Source organism: Gasterosteus aculeatus, chromosome 2, assembly GCF_964276395.1.
Source record: "Gasterosteus aculeatus chromosome 2, fGasAcu3.hap1.1, whole genome shotgun sequence".
Classification (NCBI taxonomy): domain Eukaryota; kingdom Metazoa; phylum Chordata; class Actinopteri; order Perciformes; family Gasterosteidae; genus Gasterosteus; species Gasterosteus aculeatus.
Genome location: NC_135689.1, coordinates 561,587 through 588,682, shown reverse-complemented (window position 1 = coordinate 588,682; position 27,096 = coordinate 561,587). Strand labels below are relative to the sequence as shown.

General features: G+C 45.6%; 3 protein-coding genes across 6 annotated transcripts; 2 read left to right on the top strand and 1 right to left on the bottom strand.

Annotated features, from left to right (window-relative positions):
- The first annotated feature begins 319 nt into the window (after positions 1 to 319).
- LOC120829270 (tyrosine-protein phosphatase non-receptor type 7-like) lies at positions 320 to 9,701 on the top strand. Of its 4 annotated transcripts, none has more exons than XM_078081197.1 (11): positions 320 to 517; positions 4,382 to 4,602; positions 4,746 to 4,926; positions 5,016 to 5,100; positions 5,183 to 5,262; positions 7,225 to 7,362; positions 7,438 to 7,602; positions 7,759 to 7,934; positions 8,076 to 8,166; positions 8,273 to 8,357; positions 9,170 to 9,701. In XM_078081197.1, exons 2-11 carry the CDS (start codon positions 4,466 to 4,468, stop codon positions 9,190 to 9,192), a joined length of 1,161 nt encoding a protein of 386 aa, XP_077937323.1. In that variant the 5' UTR covers positions 320 to 517; positions 4,382 to 4,465; the 3' UTR covers positions 9,193 to 9,701. The 4 variants fall into 4 exon arrangements, with proteins under 4 accessions (XP_077937323.1, XP_040049182.2, XP_077937316.1 ...); XM_040193248.2 differs by having other exon boundaries at positions 8,076 to 8,189; XM_078081190.1 differs by having other exon boundaries at positions 329 to 512; positions 8,076 to 8,189.
- A 448-nt stretch (positions 9,702 to 10,149) lies between these two features.
- On the top strand, positions 10,150 to 14,779 carry LOC120829271 (ADP-ribosylation factor-like protein 8A). Its single transcript, XM_040193249.2, has 7 exons — positions 10,150 to 10,598; positions 11,834 to 11,914; positions 12,159 to 12,232; positions 12,406 to 12,499; positions 12,780 to 12,847; positions 13,100 to 13,170; positions 13,574 to 14,779. The coding sequence occupies exons 1-7, from the start codon at positions 10,476 to 10,478 to the stop codon at positions 13,624 to 13,626; spliced, it is 564 nt and encodes a 187-aa protein (XP_040049183.1). The 5' UTR covers positions 10,150 to 10,475; the 3' UTR covers positions 13,627 to 14,779.
- Positions 14,780 to 20,356: 5,577 nt separating this feature from the next.
- On the bottom strand, positions 20,357 to 26,986 carry gpr37l1b (G protein-coupled receptor 37 like 1b). Its single transcript, XM_040193681.2, has 4 exons — positions 25,686 to 26,986; positions 24,454 to 24,777; positions 23,446 to 23,814; positions 20,357 to 22,356 (listed from the first exon to the last, which is right to left on the bottom strand). The coding sequence occupies exons 1-4, from the start codon at positions 26,301 to 26,303 to the stop codon at positions 22,183 to 22,185; spliced, it is 1,485 nt and encodes a 494-aa protein (XP_040049615.2). The 5' UTR covers positions 26,304 to 26,986; the 3' UTR covers positions 20,357 to 22,182.
- Between the last annotated feature and the right edge of the window lie 110 nt (positions 26,987 to 27,096).

The window sequence follows — 27,096 nt, the reverse complement described above, 5'->3', positions numbered from 1 at the left end:
CATGACGCGATGAGATCGTCCTTCCTCTTTGTCCGTAGCATTTAAGTTCCACGACTAAATCACAATAGTAGAAGACGTCTCTATGGCGACGGCTAATGGTGCTAGCGAGTTAGCCTCCCCGATGGAGTCCCAGTAGGACCGATCGTCCCACAGCCGGGGGGGCAATGGTTTATACAGCCCCACTGAAACACACACAAATACACACAAACACCGTGTTAGAGCCGGTGGCGTGTGGTCTACAGGGGACCATAACCTTGTGTGTGTGTGTGTGTGTGTGTGTGTGTGTGTGTGTGGTAATGACTGAGTGGGTGGGTGCAGTAAAAAGGAAGTGGCGGAGAAGAAGACAGAAGTGAAGACAAGACGACAGAAAGCAACAGATGAGAGTAAAGGACGAAGCAACGAGAGACATGTACTAACGAGGAGGACAGACGGAGACACGAGGACGTGAGGAAGACGGGGAAACGAAGAATCGGTCACCTGACAGAGAACTTTGTATCAAGAGAAAGCTTTTTGTGAGGTGAACATTTATATTTATGTTATTACTGAATCTCTTTTTCTCATTGTCCCTCGTCTTGTCTTCATTGTCCCTCGTCTTGTCTTCATTGTCTCTTGTCTTGTTTTCATTGTCTCTAAACTTGTTTTCATTGATTGATTGATTGTCCCTAAACTTGTTTTCATTGTCTCTCGTCTTGTCTTCATTGTCTCTTGTCTTCATATTCCTTCGCCTTGTCTTCATTGTCTATGGTCTTCATTGTCCCGAAACCTGTTTTCATTGTCTCTCGTCTTGTCTTCATTGTCTCGTGTCTTATTTTCACTGTCTCTAGTCTTCATCGTGTCTCATCTTGTCTTTATTGTCTCCTGTCTTGTGTTCATTGTCTCTTGTTTTCATATTCCCTCGTCTTATCTTCATTGTCTCTTGTCATTTTTTCACTGTCTCTAGTCTTTATTGTGTCTCATGTTGTCTTTGTTGTATCTTGTCTTCATTGTCTCTCATCTTGTCTTCATTGTCTCTTGTCTTGTCTTCATTGTCTCTTGTCTTGTTTTCCGTTCAGTCACCAGGGGTCCATTTCAAGAAGCAGGTTTAGTGGAAACTCAGAGTTTGTTCACCCTGAGATGAAGAAAACTCTGGCTTGTTTCACAAAGGGAGGCAACTAAAGCTCAGGATCAGTCACCATGGTAACTAAAGCTCAGGGTCAGTCACCATGGTAACTAAAGCTCAGGGTCAGTCACCATGTTAACTAAAGCTCAGGGTCAGTCACCATGTTAACTAAAGCTCAGGATCAGTCACCATGTTAACTAAAGCTCAGGATCAGTCACCATGTTAACTAAAGCTCAGGGTCAGTCACCATGTTAACTAAAGCTCAGGATCAGTCACCATGTTAACTAAAGCTCAGGGTCAGTCACCATGTTAACTAAAGCTCAGGATCAGTCACCATGTTAACTAAAGCTCAGGCTCAGTCACCATGGTAACTAAAGCTCAGGATCAGTCACCATGTTAACTAAAGCTCAGGCTCAGTCACCATGGTAACTAAAGCTCAGGATCAGTCTCCATGGTAACTAAAGCTCAGGATCAGTCACCATGGTAACTAAAGCTCAGGCTCAGTCACCATGGTAACTAAAGCTCAGGATCAGTCACCATGTTAACTAAAGCTCAGGCTCAGTCACCATGGTAACTAAAGCTCAGGATCAGTCTCCATGGTAACTAAAGCTCAGGATCAGTCACCATGGTAACTAAAGCTCAGGCTCAGTCACCATGGTAACTAAAGCTCAGGCTCAGTCACCATGTTAACTAAAGCTCAGGCTCAGTCTCCATGGTAACTAAAGCTCAGGCTCAGTCACCATGGTAACTAAAGCTCAGGATCAGTCTCCATGGTAACTAAAGCTCAGGCTCAGTCTCCATGTTAACTAAAGCTCAGGCTCAGTCTCCATGGTAACTAAAGCTCAGGCTCAGTCACCATGTTAACTGAGCCGGTGAACATCACCTGGTTTTCTTTCTCCTTCCACAGGCTCCTCCCTCTGACAGCAGCCCAGCCAATCACACAGCGTGCTTTACTTTCCTCATTCATTCATTCACTCTGTATCAGTTTACACATATGAACTAAATAAGATGTTACGTTAAAGACTAAAGTGTTTTCTGGAAGACGTCACGTCCTTTTCTGGACGATCCTGTTGATGAAGAAGCGCTTTTACTCCTCAGGCTGTTAAACACGTCAGGAGAGAATATTGAGGCCGATTAGATATATTCTCATTTCCAGATGACTACTTGTTTGAACGCTATCGTTTTTCTTCACCGTCCATCAAATATGTCCATGACCTCAGCCGTCCTCATAGAAGTAACGTCCCCATGGTGGACGTGCTCTCACATACGAGCACATTCTTTGTGTAGTATCACGTGTTTTCCTTTACAACATTAGAATATCAGTAAAGCTGCTGCATGCAGAGCCGTGAGAAACATCTTTTAAACCTTTTTGTTGGACACAAACCAGTGAGACGTTAAAGAGGAGTTCAGCAGGACGCACCTGAAGGAAACACATTACAGGTCCAACACCATCGTACAGCTTATACCAGCCATATTATTCTAAATATGAGCATGTGTGTGTATTTCCAGCCTGTGTGTAGTGCATTCTAACAAACAGAGGGAAGTAGTAAAACATATTATTATTGAGTCAACCTACTCCAACTCTAAACAGCTGTTCTGAAACCAGAAACTCAGAGTTTGTTACTTGAAACGGAGCCCAGACCTTCAAGTTCAACGGATTGTCTGTCAACGTTTGTGACTGATTGGGTCGTCGTGGTAGAGAGGGAGCTGGGAACCGCAAGGTTGGTGGTTTGAGCCCCGGCTGCCCCATGTCCCATGTCCAAGTGTCCCTGAGCAAGACACCTGACCCCTTATTTTAGCCCCCCGGGCTTAAATGTAAAAAGCCATGGATTAATAATGTAATGTAAGTCGCTTTGGATAAAAGCTGTAATGTCAACCAGCTTAATGTATAGTTCATGTCTGGCATGTGTGTACATGGTGATGGTTATAATATCCAGCTAGCGATTGATGCGAACACGCTAATGACGCTAGCATGCTGGCTAGGCTAGTGTTTAGCAGGTTAACTTATCAGTGGAGGAGCTACCAATAGAAAGGAGGAGATTGGGAGCTTGTATGTTCATGAGAACCTTACAAGAGACGTCTGACCATCTAATGTTGCACCGTGTAAACCTTATAAATGAACACGTAATCACTTTAGGAAGCGTGTATTTTAGACTTGTTAAACACGGACTGCACACGTGATGACGTTGGAGGTGGAGCATGTTGAACTAGCGACTCTTTCTGTTGTGCACTTTGATCTCAACTCTCCAATATTTGACGTGTTTGGAGTGCAGCTAGCTTAGCCTGGTAGCTAGTTTAGCCTAGCAGCTAGCTAGCCAGTCCTAAAGTGGTCCATTTGCCACTCGTCCCCCTTCTGTTTGACTCGTGGAGGAATTCCTCTGCACAGTTCGTCTGTTTGTTTTACTTCCAATGCAAAAAGCTCTCTGATCTTCAGCTACCGTCTCGCTCTCTGCATCTAACTGACTGCAGCACGCGGCGCCTTCAGGGGTCAGGGGTCAGCGCACACTGGAAGGAAACACCGCTGCATTAACGTTCAAATATTTTATCCCATTAGTCTCCACCATGATCAACGCGTTAACTTTGACAGCCTTAACATATATAATAGACACAACAACTGCTGGATAACCTGTGTGTGTGTGTGTGTCTGTGTGTGTGTGTGTGCGTGCGTGTGTGTGTGTGTGTGTGAGTGTGTGTGTGTGTGTGTGTGTGTGTGTGTGTGTGTGTGTGTGTGTGTGTGTGTGTGTGTGTGTGTGTGTGTGTGTGTGTGTGCGTGCGTGTGTGCGTGGGCGAGCTGACTTCCTGCTGTGAGGAAACTCTTCTGATGAAGAAACGTTTCAGATGAGAAGTGATGTTGAAACTCACTCTCACACCGTTGGTTTTTTCGTGACATCAAAAATTGAGTCTTGAAGTCGGACTTCTTTACTGAAGCAGGGGATACTTTAGGGCGGGGCTACACGCTGATTGACAGGTCTCTAGCGGAGAAGTAGGTAGCGGCTCTACGTCCTCCTCAGTGCAGATATGGTTGCCAACTGTTGCCAAATTGCCTTACTAATTTTCTTTACTTTAAATCTTACTAATGAGTAGAAGATGTCGTCGCCTGCAGTACTTCATAAGGAGAAGAAGTGAGAGGGGTGTAGATCTGATCGAGCACCTAGTGGTCATTGGAGAAACTGCAGCCTCACTGTGGACGTTGACCCTCAGCTGTGCTTGATGCTGATTGATTAGACTTTGATGACGTAATATAATGATGGACTGACATTATTTGCCTTCTCTCTCCTGCAGCATGTTGGCGTGATGACCAGCTCTGGACTACTGTAACACACACACAGACACACACACACACACACACAGAAACACACTGTCAGCATGTCGGCAGCTCGCTTAGCCTCCCCTCTTCCTGAGGACCCGACCAGCCCCCCTCCAGTGACCACACCCCCTCCAGTAACCACACCCCCACCAGTGACCACACCCCCACGCAAAGCCTCAGTCCGCCTGCAGGAGAGGTGTGCACTAAACGCACACACAGACAGACACACCATGTAACTTCTAGGAAATGACAGATGTCTAATAACGCTTTTAAATGTGTGTGTTTGTTGTTCATAAGTTCAAACAATCATTCCATTCCTGATTGGCTCTTCTTTTGAAGGCGGGGCTCCAACCTCTCGCTGCTATTGGACGTCAGCAGCCTCGGGGCGGAGCCTGTGTGTGCCGTCTCCACCCCGAAGGAGGTGTGGCTCCACCTGCTCCACACCTCCACCCGACCGCTCAGCCACGCGATGCTGCAGCGGGCCGCCAAGGACACGAGCGCCCTGAATGCAGAGTATCAGGTAACATCTTCATCCTCGTCTTCCTCTTCACCTGAGCTCCGCGTGAGGAGACGTGTGTTCGTTTTGACCCCTCTCCTTCGCTCCCACAGAAGATCCCCCCAAACTTTGCAAGCGCCGCGGAGCTGGACGTCTCGGGTCACATGATCAAAGACCGATACAAGACCATCCTGCCCAGTGAGTGAGGAGCAGGAACCAGCAGGAACCAGCAGGAACCAGCAGAAGCTCTAACGCCTGTTTACCTTTGTGGTTTGTTCAGACCCTGAGAGCCGGGTGGTCCTGAGGAGCCATGGGGAGGAGGCGGGGCCAGACCGCTACATCAACGCCAACTACATCAGGGTCAGAGTCTGTTCTGTAGTGTCACACTGATGATGATGATGATGGGACGCCATGTTGGAGCTTTGGAGCCGGTTGTTTCTCTTCCTCTCAGATCTAATAAGCTTTCACCACATTGGATCAAATCAATAAGTTAGATAATAATAATTACATTTATTTATTTTATTTTATTTAAAACCTAATCTATTAAAAACAAAAATACTTTTATACCAACAAATAAACAAGTCATCACTAATGTGGAGTCTAAATACTCATACTGTAAAAGTATGTGAGGGCGCCATAATGCAACTAGTAGAGACCTGGAGACTGGACACAGTCAGTGTAGCTTAGCTTAGCATAAAGATGAAAAAAGGTTACAAAATACAAGTACAAACTAATACTCACTGATTAACATATTGTACCTTGTTTGTTTGTTTGTTTGTTTGTATCTGCATTTAGCCCCGCCCTAAAGCACACCCTGCTCTATGCTCTATTAGAGACCTGTCAATCAACCTGTCCATCAGAGACCTGTGTGTGTGTGTGTGTGTGTCCGTGTATATGTGTGTGTGTTTGTGTGTCGGACAGTTAAACATAAACTGAGATATGCGACGTCGGTTTGTCAGTGTGGGAGTTTGACAACCAGCAAAACCACAGCAAGTAAGAGAGGAAGTGACACACTCCCCCACCTACGCATCCCTCGCCCTGCTGACGTGTGCGTGCGTGCGTGTGTGTGTGCGCGTGCGTGCGTGTGTGTGCGTGTGCGTACAGAAGTGACCCACAGATCGTCCTGATATGTAACATCGTCTACAATTATCAAACATGTATGTATTTACGTACAAATAAAAACAAGAATACATTCTGACACATCTGATTGTTGTTATTGACGAACAGATGGGTGACTTCCTGTCTGATCCAGGATGGGATCAAAACAAAAGGGGATTTGAAGAATTTAGGAGTTCCTTCAACCAATTTCCTCATTCCTGGATATAAACGTCCCTACGCAGCACCGTCACATACGAGTCTTTTATGCAGTTCATTGATTTCAAAAACCAACGGACGTGTTAATTATTTAATTGTGTCATTATTTGAAGGTGACACATCTTTAAACCCATCTACAAGGAGACTTATAAGTGGACTCATTGCCGCTGAGCATGCTGGGAAGTCACTCCCAATATGTTCATGATGTATTCCGTTGTCCTCAAATGGGAGGAGCAGCGATAACTATGTTTCTGTCCTCATCTCATGGATCCTCTGTCACAGCGATTACAACATATGTTGAACGTTTTGTTTTAGCGGGCGCTGCTATAGGCTGGTGGGGCACAGATACGGCCTTTGACCTCCTGTGACTGCGCCTGATGCGCTGCAGCAACACCAAAGGACATTTAAACAATTATGTCTTCTTTTCTTTTCTGGTTTGTTTAACAATAAGTACCAAGCAACAAGTGAACACCAACTTCTGATGCTTTTCTATTTGGAGGCTGCGAGTCAGAAACCGGAGCCGTCCGTCCTGCGTGGTGATAAACAATAGGACGCCTAAATAGGGACCAAAGGAAAGGGAAGAGTTTTAGCCGCAACATTGGTTGGTTGTTTGATTGACTGGTCTGTTTATTGATGGATTGATTGGTTGGTTGGTTGGTTGGTTGATTGACTGGTTGGTTGTTTAATTGGTCGGTTGGTTGATTAATTGGTTGGTTGATATGTTGGTTCTTTGACTGGTTAGTTGTTTAATTGGTTGGTTGATTGGTTGACTGGTTGACTGGTTGATTGGTTGATTGATTGGTTGATTGGTTGACTGGTTAGTTGTTTAATTGGTTGGTTGACTGGTTAGTTGTTTAATTGGTTGGTTGGTTGGTTGTGTAATTAGTCGGTGGGCTGATGGATATGTTTTTGGTTAGTTGATTTACTGGCCTGTTGGTTGGTTGCTTGATTGTTTGCAGGATTGATTGATTGGCCAGTAGCAGGTCTGACCCAGTCACTCTGCTACAGGGTTACAGAGGAGCTCCCAGAGCCTTCATCGCCACCCAAGGGCCGATGCTGCACACTGTGGGGGACTTCTGGGACATGGTGTGGCAGGAAAGGAGCAGCATCATCGTCATGGTGACGAGACTGAAGGAGAAGAACGAGGTGAGGAGACATGACCCCTCCTCTCCTTCCTCCTTTCTTACTTGTCTTCATAGTGTGCACGGGGTTCTTTTCCAGAAATGTGAGCTGTATTGGCCACAGCCAATGGAGAGGAGCAGGACGGTGAAGGAGGGGGACGAAGAGGAGGAGGAGGGAGAGGTGGGACATTTTGGCAGATTTCTCCTCAGAGTCAGAGAGAGCCAAATAAAAGACGGGTTCACCATCACCGATATGGAGATCCAGGTACCGCCAAAGTAAAAGCATTTACTCCAATAATGCACTTTAGTATTTACATCACTTTGTTCTTTACCTATATATGAATTGAATACATCTCAGAGGTACATAGTGTACTTTTTACACACAAACTACTGAGACATCACTGTGTCTGTGAGTGTTCAGCTCTGCTCGGAGCGCCGTCCTGTCAGACACTACTGGTTCACCTCTTGGCCTGACCACCACATCCCACAATGCACCGCTCCTCTACTGAGACTGGTGGAGGAGGTGGAGACGTACAAGAAGTCCCTCCTTCCAACTGGCTCTCAGCCAATCACAGGCCCCGTGGTCGTCCACTGCAGGTTGGTTCCCCGGCCGTCATTATCAGAGATATGATCATCTTTTTACTTAATTATAGAGAATGCTTAATAAATATCCTAAGCCGTGATGTAGGTTTGACACGTGGGGGTCCTGGTTTTAATGTCCTGGTGTCGTCCTCTCAGTGCAGGGATCGGGAGGACCGGCTGCTTCATCGTCAGCAGCGTCGGCTGCCAGCAGCTCAGGGACAGCGGACAGGTGGACATCCTGGAGACGGTTTGTCAGCTACGACTGGACAGGTCAGACTCACCTGTCCTCGCTGGTATCCGCCTCTGATGTGTCTCCGTCTCTGGAGTAACGTTTGGCTCTCCGTCCTGTATAGGGGAGGCATGATCCAGACCACAGAGCAGTACCAGTTCCTCTACTCCACACTGGCCCAGTACAGTTGCCAGTTACAACACTGCCAGGTACACACACACAACCAGTGAACAGGAAGTGACCATATATGGCCTGAGCGAACGTAGAGATGGCTTATAGGTCTCTGGTAGAGACCTGTCAATCAGTGTTAGGCCCCGCCCTAAAGCGTCCACTGCTTTATGGTCAATTTGACTCTAAATGGACCGTAATCTGCTAAATGAACATCATGCTGTGTTGAAGAAGACTTGGAACTAGAGACTGAGACCATAAACTCATGTTTACAACGTTTACTGAGGGAATAAATCAAGAGAGAAGTAGAGTCATTTCCTCATAGACGTCTATGGGAGCAGAGGAGTCGCCCCCTGCTGGTCACTACAGAGAAGTAGAGTCATTTCCTCATAGACGTCTATGGGAGCAGAGGAGTCGTCCCCTGCTGGTCACTACAGAGAAGTAGAGTCATTTCCTCATAGACGTCTATGGGAGCAGAGGAGTCGCCCCCTGCTGGTCACTACAGAGAAGTAGAGTCATTTCCTCATAGACGTCTATGGGAGCAGAGGAGTCGTCCCCTGCTGGTCACTACAGAGAAGTAGTGTCATTTCCTCATAGACGTCTATGGGAGCAGAGGAGTCGCCCCCTGCTGGTCACTACAGAGAAGTAGAGTCATTTCCTCATAGACGTCTATGGGAGCAGAGGAGTCGCCCCCTGCTGGTCACTACAGAGAAGTAGAGTCATTTCCTCATAGACGTCTATGGGAGCAGAGGAGTCGCCCCCTGCTGGTCACTACAGAGAAGTAGAGTCATTTCCTCATAGACGTCTATGGGAGCAGAGGACTTCAGTAACAGCAGTGTTTCTTCTATCTTAGGAGCAGAAGCAGAACCCAGATGACCAAGTGAGCATCCAGTTACAGAACCTCCAGCTGAGCAGCACACAGAGCGAGAACCTGCAGAACCAACAAGGGCAAGTTGACACCTAAAGACATTGGACCTCAGAACCAGCAGGAGACCCAACTCCTGTCAATAACAGAACCAGAGAGATGGAAACAGGAAGTGAAAGACCCTCTGTACCTCCAGGGTATCAGGACCACATGAAACTGGATATATAGTGCCGGTTCAGAGCAAATAGAACCCGTAGAACCCGGAACGTCCTCACTGGACTCAGAAAACTGAGCAGAACCAAGCAGAAAAAAGCAATATGGAAATGTTGAGTCAAATAAAATGCATACCTACACCTTCTATGTCACGCTACCACTGCACTTCTCCTTTTAGTTGTTAAAGCATCTCCTGAATTAGTTATAAGGGTTAGGGTGATAAAAAGTGATAAACGTGTTTAATGACCACACAGGGAGAGAAGAATTAAGATGTTCACTGTTTTTATAAATAAACTTGCTGAACATGTTTTCCTCCATTTTGATGTTTTTACATAATCTCCATAGTGACCACCAGGGGCAGAAGTTCAACCACACAGCAGTCTGCTTCTACCTCCCTCCCCTTTCTACCTCCTCTCCTCCTCTTCCTCCACCAGCCCCACCCAAACCGGAAGTTTCACGCTGTGTTTCATTTCATTCCATAAGAAATGTGAAAAAAAGACAAACATGAGGTGTCAGTTACAGTTATTATAACTCAGAAAACAGAGGAATTCTTCAAATGTAAAGTCTTCCATCAAAATCAGATTCGTTCAATTGTCAATGTAATTGTATTTATTTGTTTATATGTTTATATTCCTTTGGCTGATTTTAAGATATCAAGTGAAGCAAAGTAATATACAACCAATATATTCTATTTAATTCCTAAAAACTAATTACACGAGTGATGGATGTTTGGACTGAAGTTGGTCAAATGTACGTCGACCTTTTATTCTGAAGGTCTGTACCGGATGTGTCGGGCGGTCTGAAATCTAGCTGGACGGAGCTCGTAGGAAAAGGCGTAGCTAGTAAACATCACCGCGGAGCCCGAAAACACCGACTCATTCGACACCCACCTCGGTTCATCGCGAGTCCGCCGGTGTCCTTTGCTAAGCTGTAACCGCCCGCGGTCGTCACCGTGACTGTCAGCGTCCCCGAAAAACACCGGACTGTCGGGGCATTAGCCAGCTAGCATAGCCACCTAGCCGTAGCAGGACCCTCAAGCTAGCGTTAGCTTCGGACCGTACACAAAAAAAGAAAGGAAAAGATGATAGCGCTAATCAACAAACTGCTGGACTGGTTCAAGGCGCTTTTCTGGAAGGAGGAGATGGAGCTGACCCTGGTGGGGCTGCAGTACTCGGGGAAGACCACCTTCGTCAACGTGATAGCGGTAAGCGTTCCGGGGGCTAGCTCCCGGTGTGCTAACGCCACAGCTGTCAGTTAGCTAGCGTCTGGCTGCGTCCATTGTTGCTAACGCCGTAGCTAGTGTCGGATTCTTCTCATCAACCAACTCGGGGGGATTCGGAAATCCTGACAATTTTAAAGTTAAAAAGTTAACACTAGCTGCTGCTGTCTGGCTGCTTCCGTTGTTATCCCCGTTAATAGCTCTCGGTGTTCCGCACCGGCGATGCGGTTAACTATCAACCAGATGAAGCTAGCTGTGCTCAGCGCGTAGCATTAGCTTCAGTCTGCTCCTGGTCAACATATCACTTCTGCACCGGATGTAGCGTGTGAAATAAGCACAGCTGCATCGATGGACGTTTTAAACCCCATTAAATGTGGATGATTTCATCATAATAATGGAAGGCCGATTTCTTTCTGGGGGGGGGGGGCGTATTATTACCCCGTGGTGGTGGAGCCGAGGGTGGGGGTCGGTAGTCGGTAGAAGGTGGAGAATCGATCAGCTCCACCCTGTGGTGGTGACCTTCCTGCTGAATGCCTTCCTGTACACTTTGGGTGACTAACATAGACTTGACTTTTCCTTTACAGGTATATTGTTTTTTGTAATGCCAAATTCCTCGCTGATAGAATCTCTAGTTCTGAGATACAATTACTAAACCGTCTTCAATTCATGTCTACGTGTCGTCATGTGTTCATTTCTTCTCACTGATAGGCAGTGTTTTAAAAATAGCACATCGGCAATAAATGACAAGTATAATCTAACTTAACATTTTTATTAAGGACATCTCGGTATGAAAGAGAAGTGGCATAACCTGCAGCGTCACATTAACAACCATGAAGAGAAACAGGAACACTGACTCGACGAGTCATGTGACACAACAAAGACTTCTAACCAATGAGCATCGAGCTCTCTGTACACCGATGACGTTACAGTCACGCTGCGTTCAGTGACCAATAACATAAAGATCCATGGTGTGTCTATCGTCTCATTCTGACATCAGGAAGTCGGCACACAGAAGAAGAAGCTTTGTGCCGCCACTGTTGTTCCCATATTCAGCTTACCAGGACTCTGCTAGCATTTAGCTTAGCACGTAAACAGGAATGTTGCGTTTGGGGGCAGCCGTAAATAACAGACGCTGGACTTTGACTTTTCTTGTGTGATGAACCAAATCCCCCAATGAGACAACGTGCGTGTCTTTGTGTCCTTGTGTTTCTGTCTCTCAGTCGGGCCAGTTCAGTGAAGACATGATTCCTACAGTTGGATTCAACATGAGGAAGATCACAAAGGGCAACGTCACCATCAAGGTTGGTGTTTCCATTCCACTCATGAATATGAGTTCATGATTATTCACTGTTGGTTTTCTCATCCTGACTGAGGAGTTTAGTTCTCATTACTCTTTCCTATTATTAAGATTACTCAATGAAATGAAACCTATTTATAAGAAACTAGACGATAAATAAATGATCATTTACAGTAAGTGTCCCATGAATACAGAATATGTCCTTAATCCTTCTAGTGCTAAACGTTAAACGTGCTCTGTGTCTGTAGTTGTGGGACATCGGGGGTCAGCCTCGGTTCCGGAGCATGTGGGAGCGCTACTGTCGAGGAGTCAGCGCTATTGTGTAAGTTCCCTAGACGGCGCTCGCGTCCCTCTGACGGACCCGAGCGGGGAGACGGGAGCCGCTCACGCTGGTTGATGTTCTACAACCTCCATTGGTTCACCGACGGCACATTCAGAGCTTCCACAACCTTCTGCTGTTCTCAATGAGCTTCTGTCGTGTTTGTCCCTTTGCAGCTACATGGTGGACGCAGCCGACCCGGAGAAGATCGAAGCCTCCAAGAACGAACTCCACAACCTGCTGGACAAACCGCAGCTGCAGGGCATCCCGGTAGGAGCACCGGAGCCGGGCCGAGTCAATCAGAACGACTTTACTGATTGAAAGGGGGCGTTTTATGAAAATTCCACCTATTTTAGTGCTTCTACACGTTGATTTGGGCATCTGGCTCGTCTACCGACCCAAAACCTCAAAGAGGAGGACAAATGCATGTTCGGCTTGATGGCCGGACAGGGGATGAAATATAAGGTGTCTTATTTTGTTACTCACCCTGTGTGTGTGTGTGTGTGTGTGTGTGTGTGTGTGTGTGTTCTCGCCTCCTGCGGGGCTCCAGGTTCTGGTTCTGGGGAACAAGAGGGACCTCCAAGGAGCTCTGGATGAGAAGGAGCTCATAGAGAGGATGTAAGTAACACGTCACCAGAATCACACCAAAGCTTCGCTTGTGATTCATGTTCATCACTTCATATGCTGATGAGTTGCTTCTGCGGTCAATAGAATTGATGACTTTGTATTATGTTTTTCATTATTGATCTTAATAAAAATCTTGCGTTAATCCATGACAATGCAACTCCATTCCTTAGTTGCAGTGAAGTATATAGTAGAAGTACATCAACTTGATGCAAAAGATTGAATTGTTTTTCATTTTGAAATTAGGAACCTGTCGGCCATCCAGGACCGCGAGATCTGCTGTTACTCCATCTCCTGCAAGGAGAAAGACAACATCGGTACCACACACACACACACACACTATTCATCTCGTATCTATTCTATATTCATGTGAACACATCTGGATTTATTTTAGTTTCATTACACATGAACACATCACGATAAGATCATATTGTTCTCAATTTTACTGAGCCTGAACGCATCATAATGTAACTGAAGTGAACCTCTTAGCCGTTAGCGGTGCTGCTAACGCTATTAGCTCTCCTGTTGATCGAACCGCTGATTGTTTTCTTTACAACGTCACATGATCAGAGAATAGAGGTGACGTCAGCGATCGATTGTTTAGCGATCGTCAGTTGTTTATTATGAAGCGCCAGCTGTTTCTCAGGTTGTGAACCTTAACCAATGACAACAACTTAACAATGACAGCTGTTTGTTTGTTGTTTGTCACACACGCTGCAGACATCACTCTCCAGTGGTTGATCCAACACTCCCGGACTAAGAGGAGTTCCTGAGAACAGACCCCCCCCACACCTGACCCCCAACAGAACAGGCCACGCCCACCTGTCTTACACACACGCTCTTTGATCAGACCCCTCCCATCTACCCTTCCTCCTCCCCCCGTGACTCCGCCCCTTCAGATGCGCCGATGCCTCGTTCCAGAGCCTCTCGATCCATTTCCTGTTTCCTCTCGTAGCTCCACGCATCTCTCGGTTATTCACGCTGTTCTTTTCCTGTGTTTTACCTGCCGAGGCGATTCTGACCACATGCTGATAACGCCAGATTTCTATTGATTATATTGGTTATTAGAGGACGACGTTGCTCACGTCAAAGTAACGGCAGATCGAAAGCATTAACCACAGAAGAAGAAGATGGAATCCGCCCACTTTAGAGATTCCGAGATCTCCCTGAGAACCCACGGGACACACAATGATGTCACGTCCTGCTGTGACATCACAGGTCACACTACAAAAGCCTGCGGCTTCATTCCTACAGCAGTAAACGCTTTATTTACGAGAGTCCTTGTGGATGGAAGCTACGAGTTTAGCCTCTGAGCTGAGCCGTCGGTGCATCTTTAACCTCCACTCAGGAGACTTAGCTGGTTAGCTTCGAGCTAACCAGCTAAGTCCCCCTCGTGGATCTGCCTTCATCGCCCCGCCCTCCTCGGATTGTTCCCCTTCTACCTCCATGTTCATCCATCCGCACCTCCTCTGTCCGTCTTTCCTACCCTCCTTTACTTTTGGATGTTTCCCGCTTCCTCTCTCCTTGCTGCCAAGCCCCGCCCCCTTCGCCGTGTCTCCTGCCCAGTGAGGGATAAAAAACCTTTTTATTGCACTGTTTGTTTTTTTGTAAGATATTAATAAGAATAATGTTAATAATCTTGTAATTGTGACATAACCTGGTGTGTCCAGATTTAATGGTGGTACTCTTAACTTGAGAAGGAGAAATGTTGTTTCTGTAATAAGCTTTTTATTCTTATTTGTTTTATATTGTTATTTTTGTATTATGTTCTTTTTTTTTACTCTCTGATGTAAACCAGAGGTCAGTGTTTCGTGCTCCGAGGCGCCTGCTGATTGGACCTCGAGTGTCACGTGATCACACATTCACACACCATGTAATTAATTAAGCGTTGGATCCCCACATATTAAATGTTTATTTTAAAATCCATCCGTTTAACACGTTTTCAGCCTTTTGTTTTTCCTCCTGGTTCTTTTGAATGATTCCTGACTAATAAATAGCTATAATTATAATGTCATAATCTCAATGAGAGATTCAAATCAGTTTAGTGTCAAATATTGGAACAAAATGTTTTTGTGCTCCTGAATAAATTCAAGTGAAAAAATAGTAAGTGGAAGTGGAATAGACCGAAATCTAAACTTGAGCTGAAATAATGAACCACACTTTTTACTTTGTTACAAAACTAACTTTCTATTTCATTTCTAAAACAAAAGTGTATCCGTACGAGTTGGCACTGGGTTCCGTGCATGTTCTCTCCGGTTCTCCGGCTTCCTGGGGATCCGGTTCCGGTATCGTTAAGTCGCCCGTAGGCGTGTGGATGTGAGTGGCTGTGAGCCCTGTGATTGGCTGGCGGTCCCAGGTGGACCCCGTCTCTCGCCCGACGTTTTATTCACATTAGAAAGGAACTAAATTCAAATCTACAACTTCAGTTTGAAATTCTATAAATCATTTTATCACCAAAATGAAGATTTGAATATTTCTCATAATATAAAGTTACAGTCGGATGTCTTAATTTCTAAAAGGATTTTGACCCGTAGACACAAAACGGTGTTACACGGATGTTTATCCGTGTTTTTTAAAATGTGTGTGTGTGTATATATATATACATATATATATATCATATATGTATATATATACATATATATATATCATATATGTATATATATACATATATATATATCATATATGTATATATATATACATATATATACATATATGATATATATACATATATGTATCATATATGTGTACACACACACACACACACACGTCTTCTCATCACATCCTGACCGCAGCCATCTGAGGGGAGTGGACCCGTCTGCTGAGCGATGGGTCAGTACAGATGCTTCAGGAGAACATCTGGTGTCCTGATGAGACCTTCGGTGGGCTCATCGATCACAAGGAGAAACTAGCGTGAGGAAACCCCTTGATGGACTCTCAGATGTTCTCCTGGATCAGACCGACGCAGAGCCTGGATGTTTCTACTCAGATGTTTCCAGAAGCTGCTCCTTGGAGAACGTCAGCGCTTCCTGCGGGTGAAACGTGTTGCTCTGGTAAAATGAGGCCTGAGATATTTGCTCTTATTTCCTCCGTTTATTCAATCCGAACCAGGAAGTGGCCGCTAGCTGCTCCGTTCTGATTGGCTCTTTGTTTGCACGCCGACAGCAGACGAAGTAAACGAGTTACGATTCAGCTTTACCAGTAAAATGATGATAATTAAGATCATTGACATTTGACCCCGACTGAAGGTAAATAATCTCTTATTGGTTTAATCCTCCACATTAGTGTCAGCACCTCTGACCTTTTGAAACCAGTATATGTGAATATTTATATACAGGTTTATAACCTTAAGGAGGTTTGTAGACTTCTACAAAAGCCTCTTAAGATTATCTACAAGCTTTAACTGAGTTTCTAGTTAATCAAACCTAAATAATAATAAGAATATAGAAGTTAAGGCCTAAAGTCGTAGTTATTCTTTGGCTCCTCCTGTTCTCGCCCTGGGGAGGGTTACTGCACATTAGTTTTATTCCGTAGATATAATGTGTTTTAATAGAAATATGCTTGTGAAAGACACCAATTAAATACTATGATGAAAAACAACACGCTTGTTTGGAATTATTCGTGATAAATGATTGTGTATCAAATTAGTTTGACTTACAATGTTACTGATAATATTGAGTAAAACATTACAATATTAAAAATAACAATAAAAGCAACTTTATCTTTATTTTTAGCTCTTGGACTTAAATAGACACTTTTTATCAAATACTGAATTATGGAATTCTTTGTTTATTCTACAAATTCAGTTTCTTTGGGGTTTTTATTTAAGTGTTGAATGTCTTTCTAATTCTGAGCTGCAGGGGGCAGCAAACTCACACACACACACACACAGACAAACTCACAGACACACACTCACACACACAGACGCACACATTACATTACATCACGTGTCATTTATCTGTCGCTTTTATCCAAAGCGACTCACAATAAGAACATTTCAACCATAAGGACACAAACTCAGAAGAACAAGAAACAAGAAAGTGTGATTTCATCAAATAAGCCGATGTACAACTTGCTGTAGATAAGAACCATTACAAGTCCAATGTCAGTGCTACAGTTAGTTAGTGTGTTAGTGGAGGTAGAGTCTGAAGAGGTGTGTCTTTAGTCTGAAGATGTGAAGGCTCTCTGTGGTCCTGATGTCTTCAGAGACCTCCTTCCACCATTTAGGAGCAGGACAGCAAAGAGTGGAGATCTAGTCGAGTGTTTTGCTCTCAGTGAGGAGGAACAAGCAGTTTATCACATGCAGAGCGGAGAGTGCGGGTCGGGATGTCGGGTTGGACCAGGTCCTGGATGTAAGCTCGTAACCTCAGAGATTCCTCTAAAGATGGAGGATATAAAGCCTATTATAAATAATTATTGTATTAAATTCATTTTATTATATTATAGTATATCACATATGGTCATCACATGTATATACATGTATAAATATGCATTTTTTATATATACAAATATAAATATATATATTTTGCTTATGTGTAAATATCCGTCCCACTCAATCGTTGACAGTTTAAAACAAGATTTTTTTCATTCAAAACAGAGACGTGATCAAACTGAGAAGAGGCGTGTGTGTGTGTGTGTGCGCGTGTGTGTGTGTGTGTGTCACTACTATTATACCAGTCAACAAAGAAAATGGCCTCAGTGTTTCCTGTCTGCAGTACTTGGTGGTCTCACCAGTGTTTGTTTCCCGATGAGACTCAACCTAACCCTCCATCTGTGGACCCCGTGCTCATTGTCATGGCAACAGTATCCCCCTCCTCCTTCTCCTCCACCTTCTCCACTCACGCCTTCCCTCACCAGCTTTCCCACCGAACAAAACCCACATTATTCTCCTGGTGTGTGTGTGTGTGTGTGTGTGTGTGTGAGAGAGAGACATTCAGGTCAGATTAGTTTGTGTTCATTGAGCTTGTCTAGGGAGACACACACATACGCACACACAGAGACACACTCAGCGCTTTGTGGGAACTTTAACACTGTTTAAACTTTTACACAGAGTTTCAAAGTGAGGAAATCTTGATTTATTCCCTCAGTAAACGTTGTAAACATGAGTTTATGTCTCAGTCTCTAGTTTCAAGTCTTATTCAACACAACATGATGTTCATTTAGTGACTGATGGTCCATTTAGAGTCAAACAGAGCAGGGGACGCTTTAGGGCGGGGCTACACGCTGATTGACAGGTCTCTGTCACAGACATGTACGGCGTCTCTACGTCCTCCTCAGTTCTTATAAGGTCACTTCCTGTTTACAGACGGAACTGGAGGCCTCAAAAGTCCCCGACCCAAAGAAAGACGTGGCTGTGGCAACGTGGACCTCGATAGACGATGGGGACGAGATCAAGTATCGTAAAGTCCAACACGGCAACACAGATATGTGAGTTACGGGGAAATAAACAAGGAGTTGGAACTTTTTTTAAACGTGGTCACTCCGAGCTGCAGGAACAAAGTGTTTCAGGAGGCCGGGATGTCGTCCTCATTAGTAGTGATGAGGGTTCGCCCCTCAGATACAAACCACCGAACAGACCGCCTCTGTTCACTAATGACCCCCCCACACAGACTAGACCTCCACCGGTCATACACGGACCTCTCCGCAGCAGACTGGACGGGAACCAGCTGACATTATGTAACTTAGGAGGTCACGGGTTCGAGTCCCAGCTCGATCATTAGGTGGGTTTGTGTTTCACATCCACCTCCATATTCTTTATTTTAGGTGGGTTGTTGCATTAACTTAGATTCCACTACTTTAGAACAGCCAATCGGCTCACATCTTACATTACATGACATCACACGTCATTTATCTGACGCTTTTATCCAAAGCGACTTACAATAAGAACATTTCAACCATAAGGACACAAACTCAGAAGAACAAGAAACAAGAAAGTGTGATTTCATCAAATAAGCCGATTTACAACTTACAAGTGCTGCAGTTAGTTAGTGTGTTAGTGGAGGTCGGTAGTCAAGCTACATACTTAAAGGGACAGAGTTTAGGGGGTTTAGTTGACAGCAGTGGAATCAGATGATGGATTATTTATATCTACGTAGAGCCGCCGTGTGGCACTACCACGTTTCTACGGAAGCCCAGAGCGGAAAAACTGTCCCTAGAGCGTCTTACGTCCGAGTATTGATACGCTCTGACGTTACTGATGCTTTTTATGAGTGCTTATCATTGTTGGGACGCTGTTTGTCTGTCTGCTACACACACACATAGACACAAATACACATGCGCACAAAGAGAGAGGCTTCTGACAAATAGCACTCATATAAACATTTAGAAGCAGTCAAATATTTGTGTTAATCGCTAAGAGACTCACATTGATGAGGAAGGAGTTTACATTTCAAAATTAACAGATCTTTGTGTGTGAGCGTGTGAGTTTGGGTCGGTATCCCATGGCGACGGGACAGGAGTGAGGTCATTGTAATGCAACTCAGCCGCTGTGCTGAGGGAAAGAACCCTTCACACAACGGACGAAAGTCCTTTAACAGAAATAATGATTCCTGTGCTGTCACGTCATGAACATTAACTCAATTAATCGCATTAGTTTCTGTGATTAACAGCGATTAATTGCAATGTGCGTAAAATGTTATAATAAATAATCAAAAACTAGTGTATTGGATGCTTTTATTTTAAAGTAATGTTCAAATATAAAAGTCACTCCCAGAGCAACGGCAAGTAAACAGAGAGGATATAAATCTGTTAAGTAGTGAGGGTCCCTGTTAGTGACGTAACGTGTAAACTTTACTTCCTCTTACTCCTGGTTGCTAAGACACACAAGGTAATCTACGTTTTCAGATGATGAAGAACCTCTCTTCTTCTGAACAATGACCATGACCAGGAGAGGAAACACCTCATTCGCTGAAATTCTACGGACGCTTCATTCTTCTTTGTCTTCACACCGCATCAGCGTAGTCTGCCCAAGTCTTGGCTAGCGGGCTGTTAGCATAAGTATGTGTTTGAGTTTTTGATGGGATCATCGGTTGATTTGTAATTTAGTTGTTAAATTAAAGCAGTTCTTCTGCTTTAACATTTAACAACAATACTTTTTTTACATCTCATAAAATCTTGTTGTACAGTAGCTTTAAAGGGTATTTTGGACTCTTAATTGAAGAAGAACCCAATGGGCTGTTACGTCATCACTTCTTGTTGCCACTGACGGACTCATTATTATAAGTCTCTGTACCAGACTCAGATATGAAACATGTTTCTTTCTATTTGCTATTGAGTCTAAAGTCTCTCGTTCTTAGAGGTTTCTGGAGGACCACGGAGAAGAGTTGTCACGGTTTATATTACAGTAGTTTGCTATCTGCTATTTCTGATGTCAGGGGTAAATATGTACATGAGAATTCTCCTTGAGTGAGACTTCTTAAGACACAGTGACAAACATACAAGTAAAGCGTTTATTTCTCTGTAGAATCTCATTCACGAATGCGCAGAGATACAAACAGAAGACAGAGGTTAGTGTGTTTGTCTGGACTGTCCCTTTATTAAAGATTTATGAAAAAGTGGCCTTAATACAACTTCAGAATAATCGCTAACAAAATAATATGATTTAAGTCAATATGTCTCCTTTTGTCCAGTTATTATTAAAAAAAAGTAAAAGCTTGGCCGCAAAACTGGACACAGATATATTCACCATTTGTAAATATGGACCCAAATCACATTATGTGCTGTATATCAAATATAAACCAGCCGTTTTCATATCATTATTATTGACAGTGAAGGTTTTTGTCAAATGTACCATATTATTTACTCTCCATTAATTACGAAATATTTCAGCTTCCCATCATCGTTTAACCGTGTTATCAGAAACACATGTTCATATCCTTTACCATTTTTTTGGGACCCAAATGTAGAAAGTAAATCTATTTTATTCCCCTTTTTTAGGGTTTCGATAATAAATTAGATTTATAGTTAAATGAAACCAAAGGGGGGAGATAATGTTTATTTTTCATTATGATGAATAATGAAAAATCCAAATTTCAACGACCTTTTGCAAAAGGTTTCACATATTCAAACTTACTTGTTATTTTTTGTTTTGTTGTGTTTATTTCCAAGGCAACTGGAGACAAACTGTTAAATGAGCTTTTCAATCAAAGATGTTTGATCTCTACACAATAAAACTTTGAGGAGGCACGAAGGCGCTGACAACATTCACATGGTTTAACATCATGTCGCTGATTACAAAGACATAAACAATCTTGTGACAAAAACTCAATTGCCTTCATAAAAATATGTAATTAGTGATAATAATATTAATACAAGTTCCTACACAGTTTCACTTCCTGTACAAAGAGGCTGAAAAGGTCCTTTTCACAATGCTTCTCTCCTTCTTTCCTTCACTTCTTTACTTTTAGAAAACAACCGAGTCAACAGACTCACAAGAAGTCAGACTCGCTAAGTGATGATCCGAAGCCTAGCGAGCCTACTGACTGCTGCAGCGACCCTGCGTAACCAGGGTAGCATTGAAGCGTGTTGGGGTTAGCAAGCTAGCAGCTAGCATTCAGCTGGCTCATAAGCTAGCGTATAGCTGGATTGTCTGCTAGCTAGCAGCAGGGCTGGGTCTAACTGTCCCTCCACCTCACTGCCCGTTGCTCTGGAGAAGGATTGAGGTGTCAGTGTAGCATCAAAGCATAGTGGGACTAGATAGCTAACTAGCTAGCTGTACAGTAGTTATCCAGCGAACTAGCCAGGTGCACTAGTTAGCTATCTAGCTCCACCATGCTGTGATGCTACAACGATTACAGGAAATTAGCCAAACAATATACTGGTTAGCCAGCAGCAGCACCTTGTCTAAATGTCCCTCCACCTCACCCCCCATCGCTCGAAAGAACAAACAAGCTAGCTAAACGGTGTAAAGTTCGCTACTTAGCAAGCTAGCCTGTTCCATCATGCAGAAGGAAAACAGCAACATCACTGTCACACTGCTAGTGTTAGAAATAAGTGCTAACGTTCTTCTTAGCCGGATTTAAAAGGCATCACTAACTTCCCCACCAAACTTCAGCTTTGGACCGACTGAAAAAGACATCAAGCACTTCACATCAAACAGCAACTTTTCTACCATTACTACTGATTAGACTTCACTTTCTGTGCACACAGTAGGCCGGAGAGAGGATCCCTGTGTCCGTAGAGAAATATCGTACAAATAGAAAGTCTGGAAGAGGAGAGGACTAAAGATGGAGAAGAGATGATTGTAGAGGAAAGAGGAAACTGGAGGGTTAAAGAGAACTAACGATGGAAGAGGAAGCGTAAAAATTGATTGATGGAAAATGAGGGACCAGGGTCTAGCTTGAGATGGACAAGATGGCCGACGTGTCTTTAGCCTTGTCGAAGAAGATGGACGTCTCATTGGCTGCCTTCAGTTTGACCTGGGCGGAGCTTGGCGAGCCCTGGGCGCTGGTTGGCTGACATTCCTGACAGCAGCAACAGCAGCAGTCCATGAAGGCTTGACCAAGGGCCTGAAACATGACAACAGTACCGTTAGCATCTCTCGCTAGCCAATTCTACATTCCCACTATCACGCCGAAGTGTAGCTCACATGCTCATTGACCTAGTAGCGCTAAAGCGTCCCTGCTTTATGTTCTGTTTGACTGTACATGGACCATAATCTACTAAATGAGCATCATGCTGTATGAAGTAGACTTAAAACTAGAGACTGAGACCATAAACTCATGTTTAAAATGTTTACTGAGGGAATAAATCAAGAGTCATTTTCTGATAGACGTCTATGGGAGCAGAGGAGTCGCCCCCTGCTGGTCACTGCAGAGAGTAGAGTCATTTCCTCATAGACGTCTATGGGAGCAGAGGAGTCGCCCCCTGCTGGTCACTACAGAGAAGTAGAGTCATTTCCTCATAGACGTCTATGGGAGCAGAGGAGTCGCCCCCTGCTGGTCACTACAGAGAAGTAGAGTCATTTCCTCATAGACGTCTATGGGAGCAGAGGAGTCGCCCCCTGCTGGTCACTACAGAGAAGTAGAGTCATTTCCTCATAGACGTCTATGGGAGCAGAGGAGTCGCCCCCTGCTGGTCACTACAGAGAAGTAGAGTCATTTCCTCATAGACGTCTATGGGAGCAGAGGAGTCGCCCCCTGCTGGTCACTACAGAGAAGTAGAGTCATTTCCTCATAGACGTCTATGGGAGCAGAGGAGTCGCCCCCTGCTGGTCACTACAGAGAAGTAGAGTCATTTCCTCATAGACGTCTATGGGAGCAGAGGAGTCGCCCCCTGCTGGTCACTACAGAGAAGTAGAGTCATTTCCTCATAGACGTCTATGGGAGCAGAGGAGTCGCCCCCTGCTGGTCACTACAGAGAAGTAGAGTCATTTCCTCATAGACGTCTATGGGAGCAGAGGAGTCGCCCCCTGCTGGTCACTACAGAGAAGTAGAGTCATTTCCTCATAGACGTCTATGGGAGCAGAGGAGTCGCCCCCTGCTGGTCACTACAGAGAAGTAGAGTCATTTCCTCATAGACGTCTATGGGAGCAGAGGAGTCGCCCCCTGCTGGTCACCACACAGAATGCATCTTTAACTCCTGAAGCTCTGACTTACCTTACACAGACACAGCAGCAGCACCGGGGTCACCGAGGACTTGAAGAATAAAAGGAAGTGATGCAGCAGCGCCAGCATGGCGGCGGTATCCTCGGAGACGGCGATGTGCGCGTAGGCCTGCGTGATGTTGCACACGTGCTCGGGCAATGCGCAGACGCCGTACACCACCGCCAGCGCCAACAGCGTGCAGTTCAGCTGGCGCTCTACCACCTGGTGCCGCTTCTGATTAGAGGACGTGCGGTCGTCGTGGCTGCGCTGCTTCTGGGCGGAGCTTGAGTCGCTGTTGACGTTGCGCGTGGCCATTTGGCAGAGCACGGTGAAGAGGATGGGGAGGCAGAAGTAGCAGCCGAAGCACCACCACATCCGGCCCTGGAAACCCCGGGGGGTAATCGTCAGGAACAAAATACTGGCTTATTGCTTTCAAGACAATATTCCTACTAAGCTGTAAAAAGTGTACAGTGAACAATATTCCACGAATGATTCCATGAACACGCATCGATGAATGATGAAGATCTCTCTCCGTGTTTCTTTAGCAGAGATCCGGTTCACGTCTTCTTCTTCTACTCTTGTTTTACAAGTACGTGTAAAGCTTCTTCTACACAACAAAGGTTTATTTACTCTGAACCAGTTCAAGGAAACACTGATCAATTACATTGTTTATAACCAGTTTGGTTACAACGACGACTGAACAGCTGATATTACCTTACTGTTATTATTGTATTATTACACGTTGACACTAAATGTCCACTATTATTAATGGATGACGTGGAGAGTTCATGTATGTATTTATATATATATATATATATAGATATACATCATGTGATGTATCATGTGACTTCAATCACAAACTACTCCTCAAAGGTTTTTACATTTTGGGCCTCAGCTCTTTTCCCACAAACCACCTCTTCTAATGAGATGCATGTGAACGGGATCGATGCGCTTACCGCCCCACTTACTCTCCAGATCTTGCCCTACGCCTCCACACCTCGCTGTGACTCTATGACTCACCTGGTGGTACCTGAGCAGCAGGGAGTGCAGGGAGTCGGGCAGGTAGAGCGACAGGGGGGACGAGGGGGTGATGGTGCAGGAGTCCACCAGCCGGCCTGTGGACGGGGAGGCGGAGCGGCTCGGCTGCCACAGGAAGATCTCCGGGCTGGACAGTGTCAGCGCGGAGATCCACACCAGCAGCAGCTTCAGCAGCACGGCGCCACAGCGCTCCACCCGCCGGGCCTTCAGTGGGGAGGAGGAGGAGGTGGAGGTGGAGGTGGCGGCGAGGAAGCGGTCAATGCCGAGAGCGCACAGCGTGAAGGAGGTGATGCCCAGAGACACGGCCTGCAGAGGGAGGGAAGAGGTTGATGAGGCCTCCTCCCACAGGAGGACAGTGGTTCTATTGATGTGCTTGTAGGGGTCGATAGGTGGAGGCGTGCTAACCTCTGTTAGCATTAGCATCTACAGGCATGCTAACTTGAGACCGATCTGATCTTCTTACAATGTATGAAATGTGATATTTCTGCAGGAAAGAGTCAAAAGACACGTGGACCCAAATGTTAAGACTTTTCATAGGACGTTACATAAAAAAATCTAATATAAGATTATCATTTATGTCTCTAATCCTTTTATTTCTTTTTAATGCAAACTCAAATTATAAATCTACAGACTTGTTTCCTACGTCTTCATTTAATGACCCTTTGGCCTTTCCACACGCTCCCACTGGGAAACTGTAGTCTCTTCTGAGGGGCGCTTGTTTTCTATGCCTCTGTCCTGAGGGGGGTGATAATGGTGGTGGAGATTGTGATCAATCCTTCAATCATCCTAATGATCAACGGAACGACTTCCTACTGCGTTTGAAGACCAACTGATCACATTTTGAAAGTCAAAGCTCACCGTGGAAACAACTAAACAATCGGTTACTGAGCTTCACTGAGGACAAATTGACCCCTGACTAGAAAGAATACAATAGCAAAGGGTCAAAGGTCACAAATGACAGCTTGGGTCCTTGGACCTCTGGAGGACAGCGACCTGACCTTTGCAGAACAAACTTTTAACCAGAATCCTAAACATCCAACCAAGACAAAGGCGATAACAGTCAATGACCCGTTAATCCAAAGATACCTTTGAAACGTCTTCATGCGGAGGAGGAACCGTTTCCTCTGGAGCCACTAAATCACCAGCCAGTAAATCACATGAACAGTATTTACACTATAAAAACACAAAATCTACTCCACGCAAGCCCCACCCACCTCCATGTAGGGCACCATACGGCAGGTGATGTCGCCCAGGATCCTCCTGTGGGAAAGCTGGTTGAGGACCACCACAGGGAGGCAGAGCACCAGGACAAGGAAGTCCCAGAATGCCATGCTGGCCAGCAGGTAGTTCCAGGCAGACCTCATGTAATAGTTGTTCCACACCACGCACATGACGGCCATGTTGCCCACCACGCCCACCGCCAGCACCAGGCCGGCCAGGAACAGCACCGCGTAGGCCGAGTATGAGCCGTCTGCCAGCGGGTAAAAGGGGTTGAAGAGGCCCGGGGGGTCGCGTGGGTCGGAGTCGGAGGCGTTTCCGGCCGCGGCCGTCGTCCCGTTGGCGAACTCGGTGGCCTGTGGCGGCGTCACCGAGTCGTCCTCGAAGGAGTGGCCAAAGGTGGACTGCTGCTCCTCCTCCTCGGCTCCGCGGGCCGGGCGGCGGTTGTGACCACGGCGGTCCAGGTCCAGGAGGGACCGGCCCTCCTCCGTCCCGGTCCAGAGGCGCTCGAGCTGGATGAGGGAGGATGGCTCCTCCGACGGCGCGCTACTCCCGGCCTCCGTGAAGATCAGCGGCAGGCTGAGGCACAGCCACAAGGCGACGGTCGGCACCATGCTGGGGCCTTCAGACCGAGAGGTGGAGGCTTCCCACCGAGAGGTGGAGGCTTCACAGAAAAGACGATGAAAAAAGCGCAAAGAAGCGATCGGATGACCTGGAGAGTCTGAAAAGCCTTTCAATGAGCCGCGGGTTCAAAACCACGAAAAGACAATTCCAGGCAAACGTTTAAAAGACTTCTGAGTTTGTGGAAGAAATTCTCTTCTCCTCTCCGCAGCCTCCCGATACTCCCCTGAAGTTCCCCACTTCAGACCCGGACTCTGCTTGTCCTGTCCATTAGTAACCCGAGCAGGAGCTCCTGGAGGAGGACGAGGAGGAGGAGGGGGCAGCGCGAGGCTCTGAGTCTGCGTCGGGCAGCTGGGTCTGTGGGGACGGCGGAGACACTAGAAGTCCAGGAGCTCTGAGGGTCTCTGGGAACAAGCAGCCCTCTGCAGTCTGGTTGGATGGAGCCTTTGTCGAGACACACACAGACACACACAAACACACGCACACTCACACTGACAAGCATACTAACAAGGTTGGCTCACACATACACACATAGTCTGCACAATCATGCATACTTTTGGCTCTCGCTTTCCGTCTCTTTCACACACTCACAAGCTCACACACTAGAAACACTGATTTAAACCCACTCTCAGGTCTGCTGCCCCCTGCTGGTGGTTTAGTCCAACTGGCTCCACTGAAACATGTGTGTGTGTGTGTGTGTGTGTGTGTGTGTGTGTGTGTGTGTGTGTGTACGTGTGTGTGTGTGTGTGTGTACGTGTGTGTGCATCCAGTTCTAAACATGGTGCT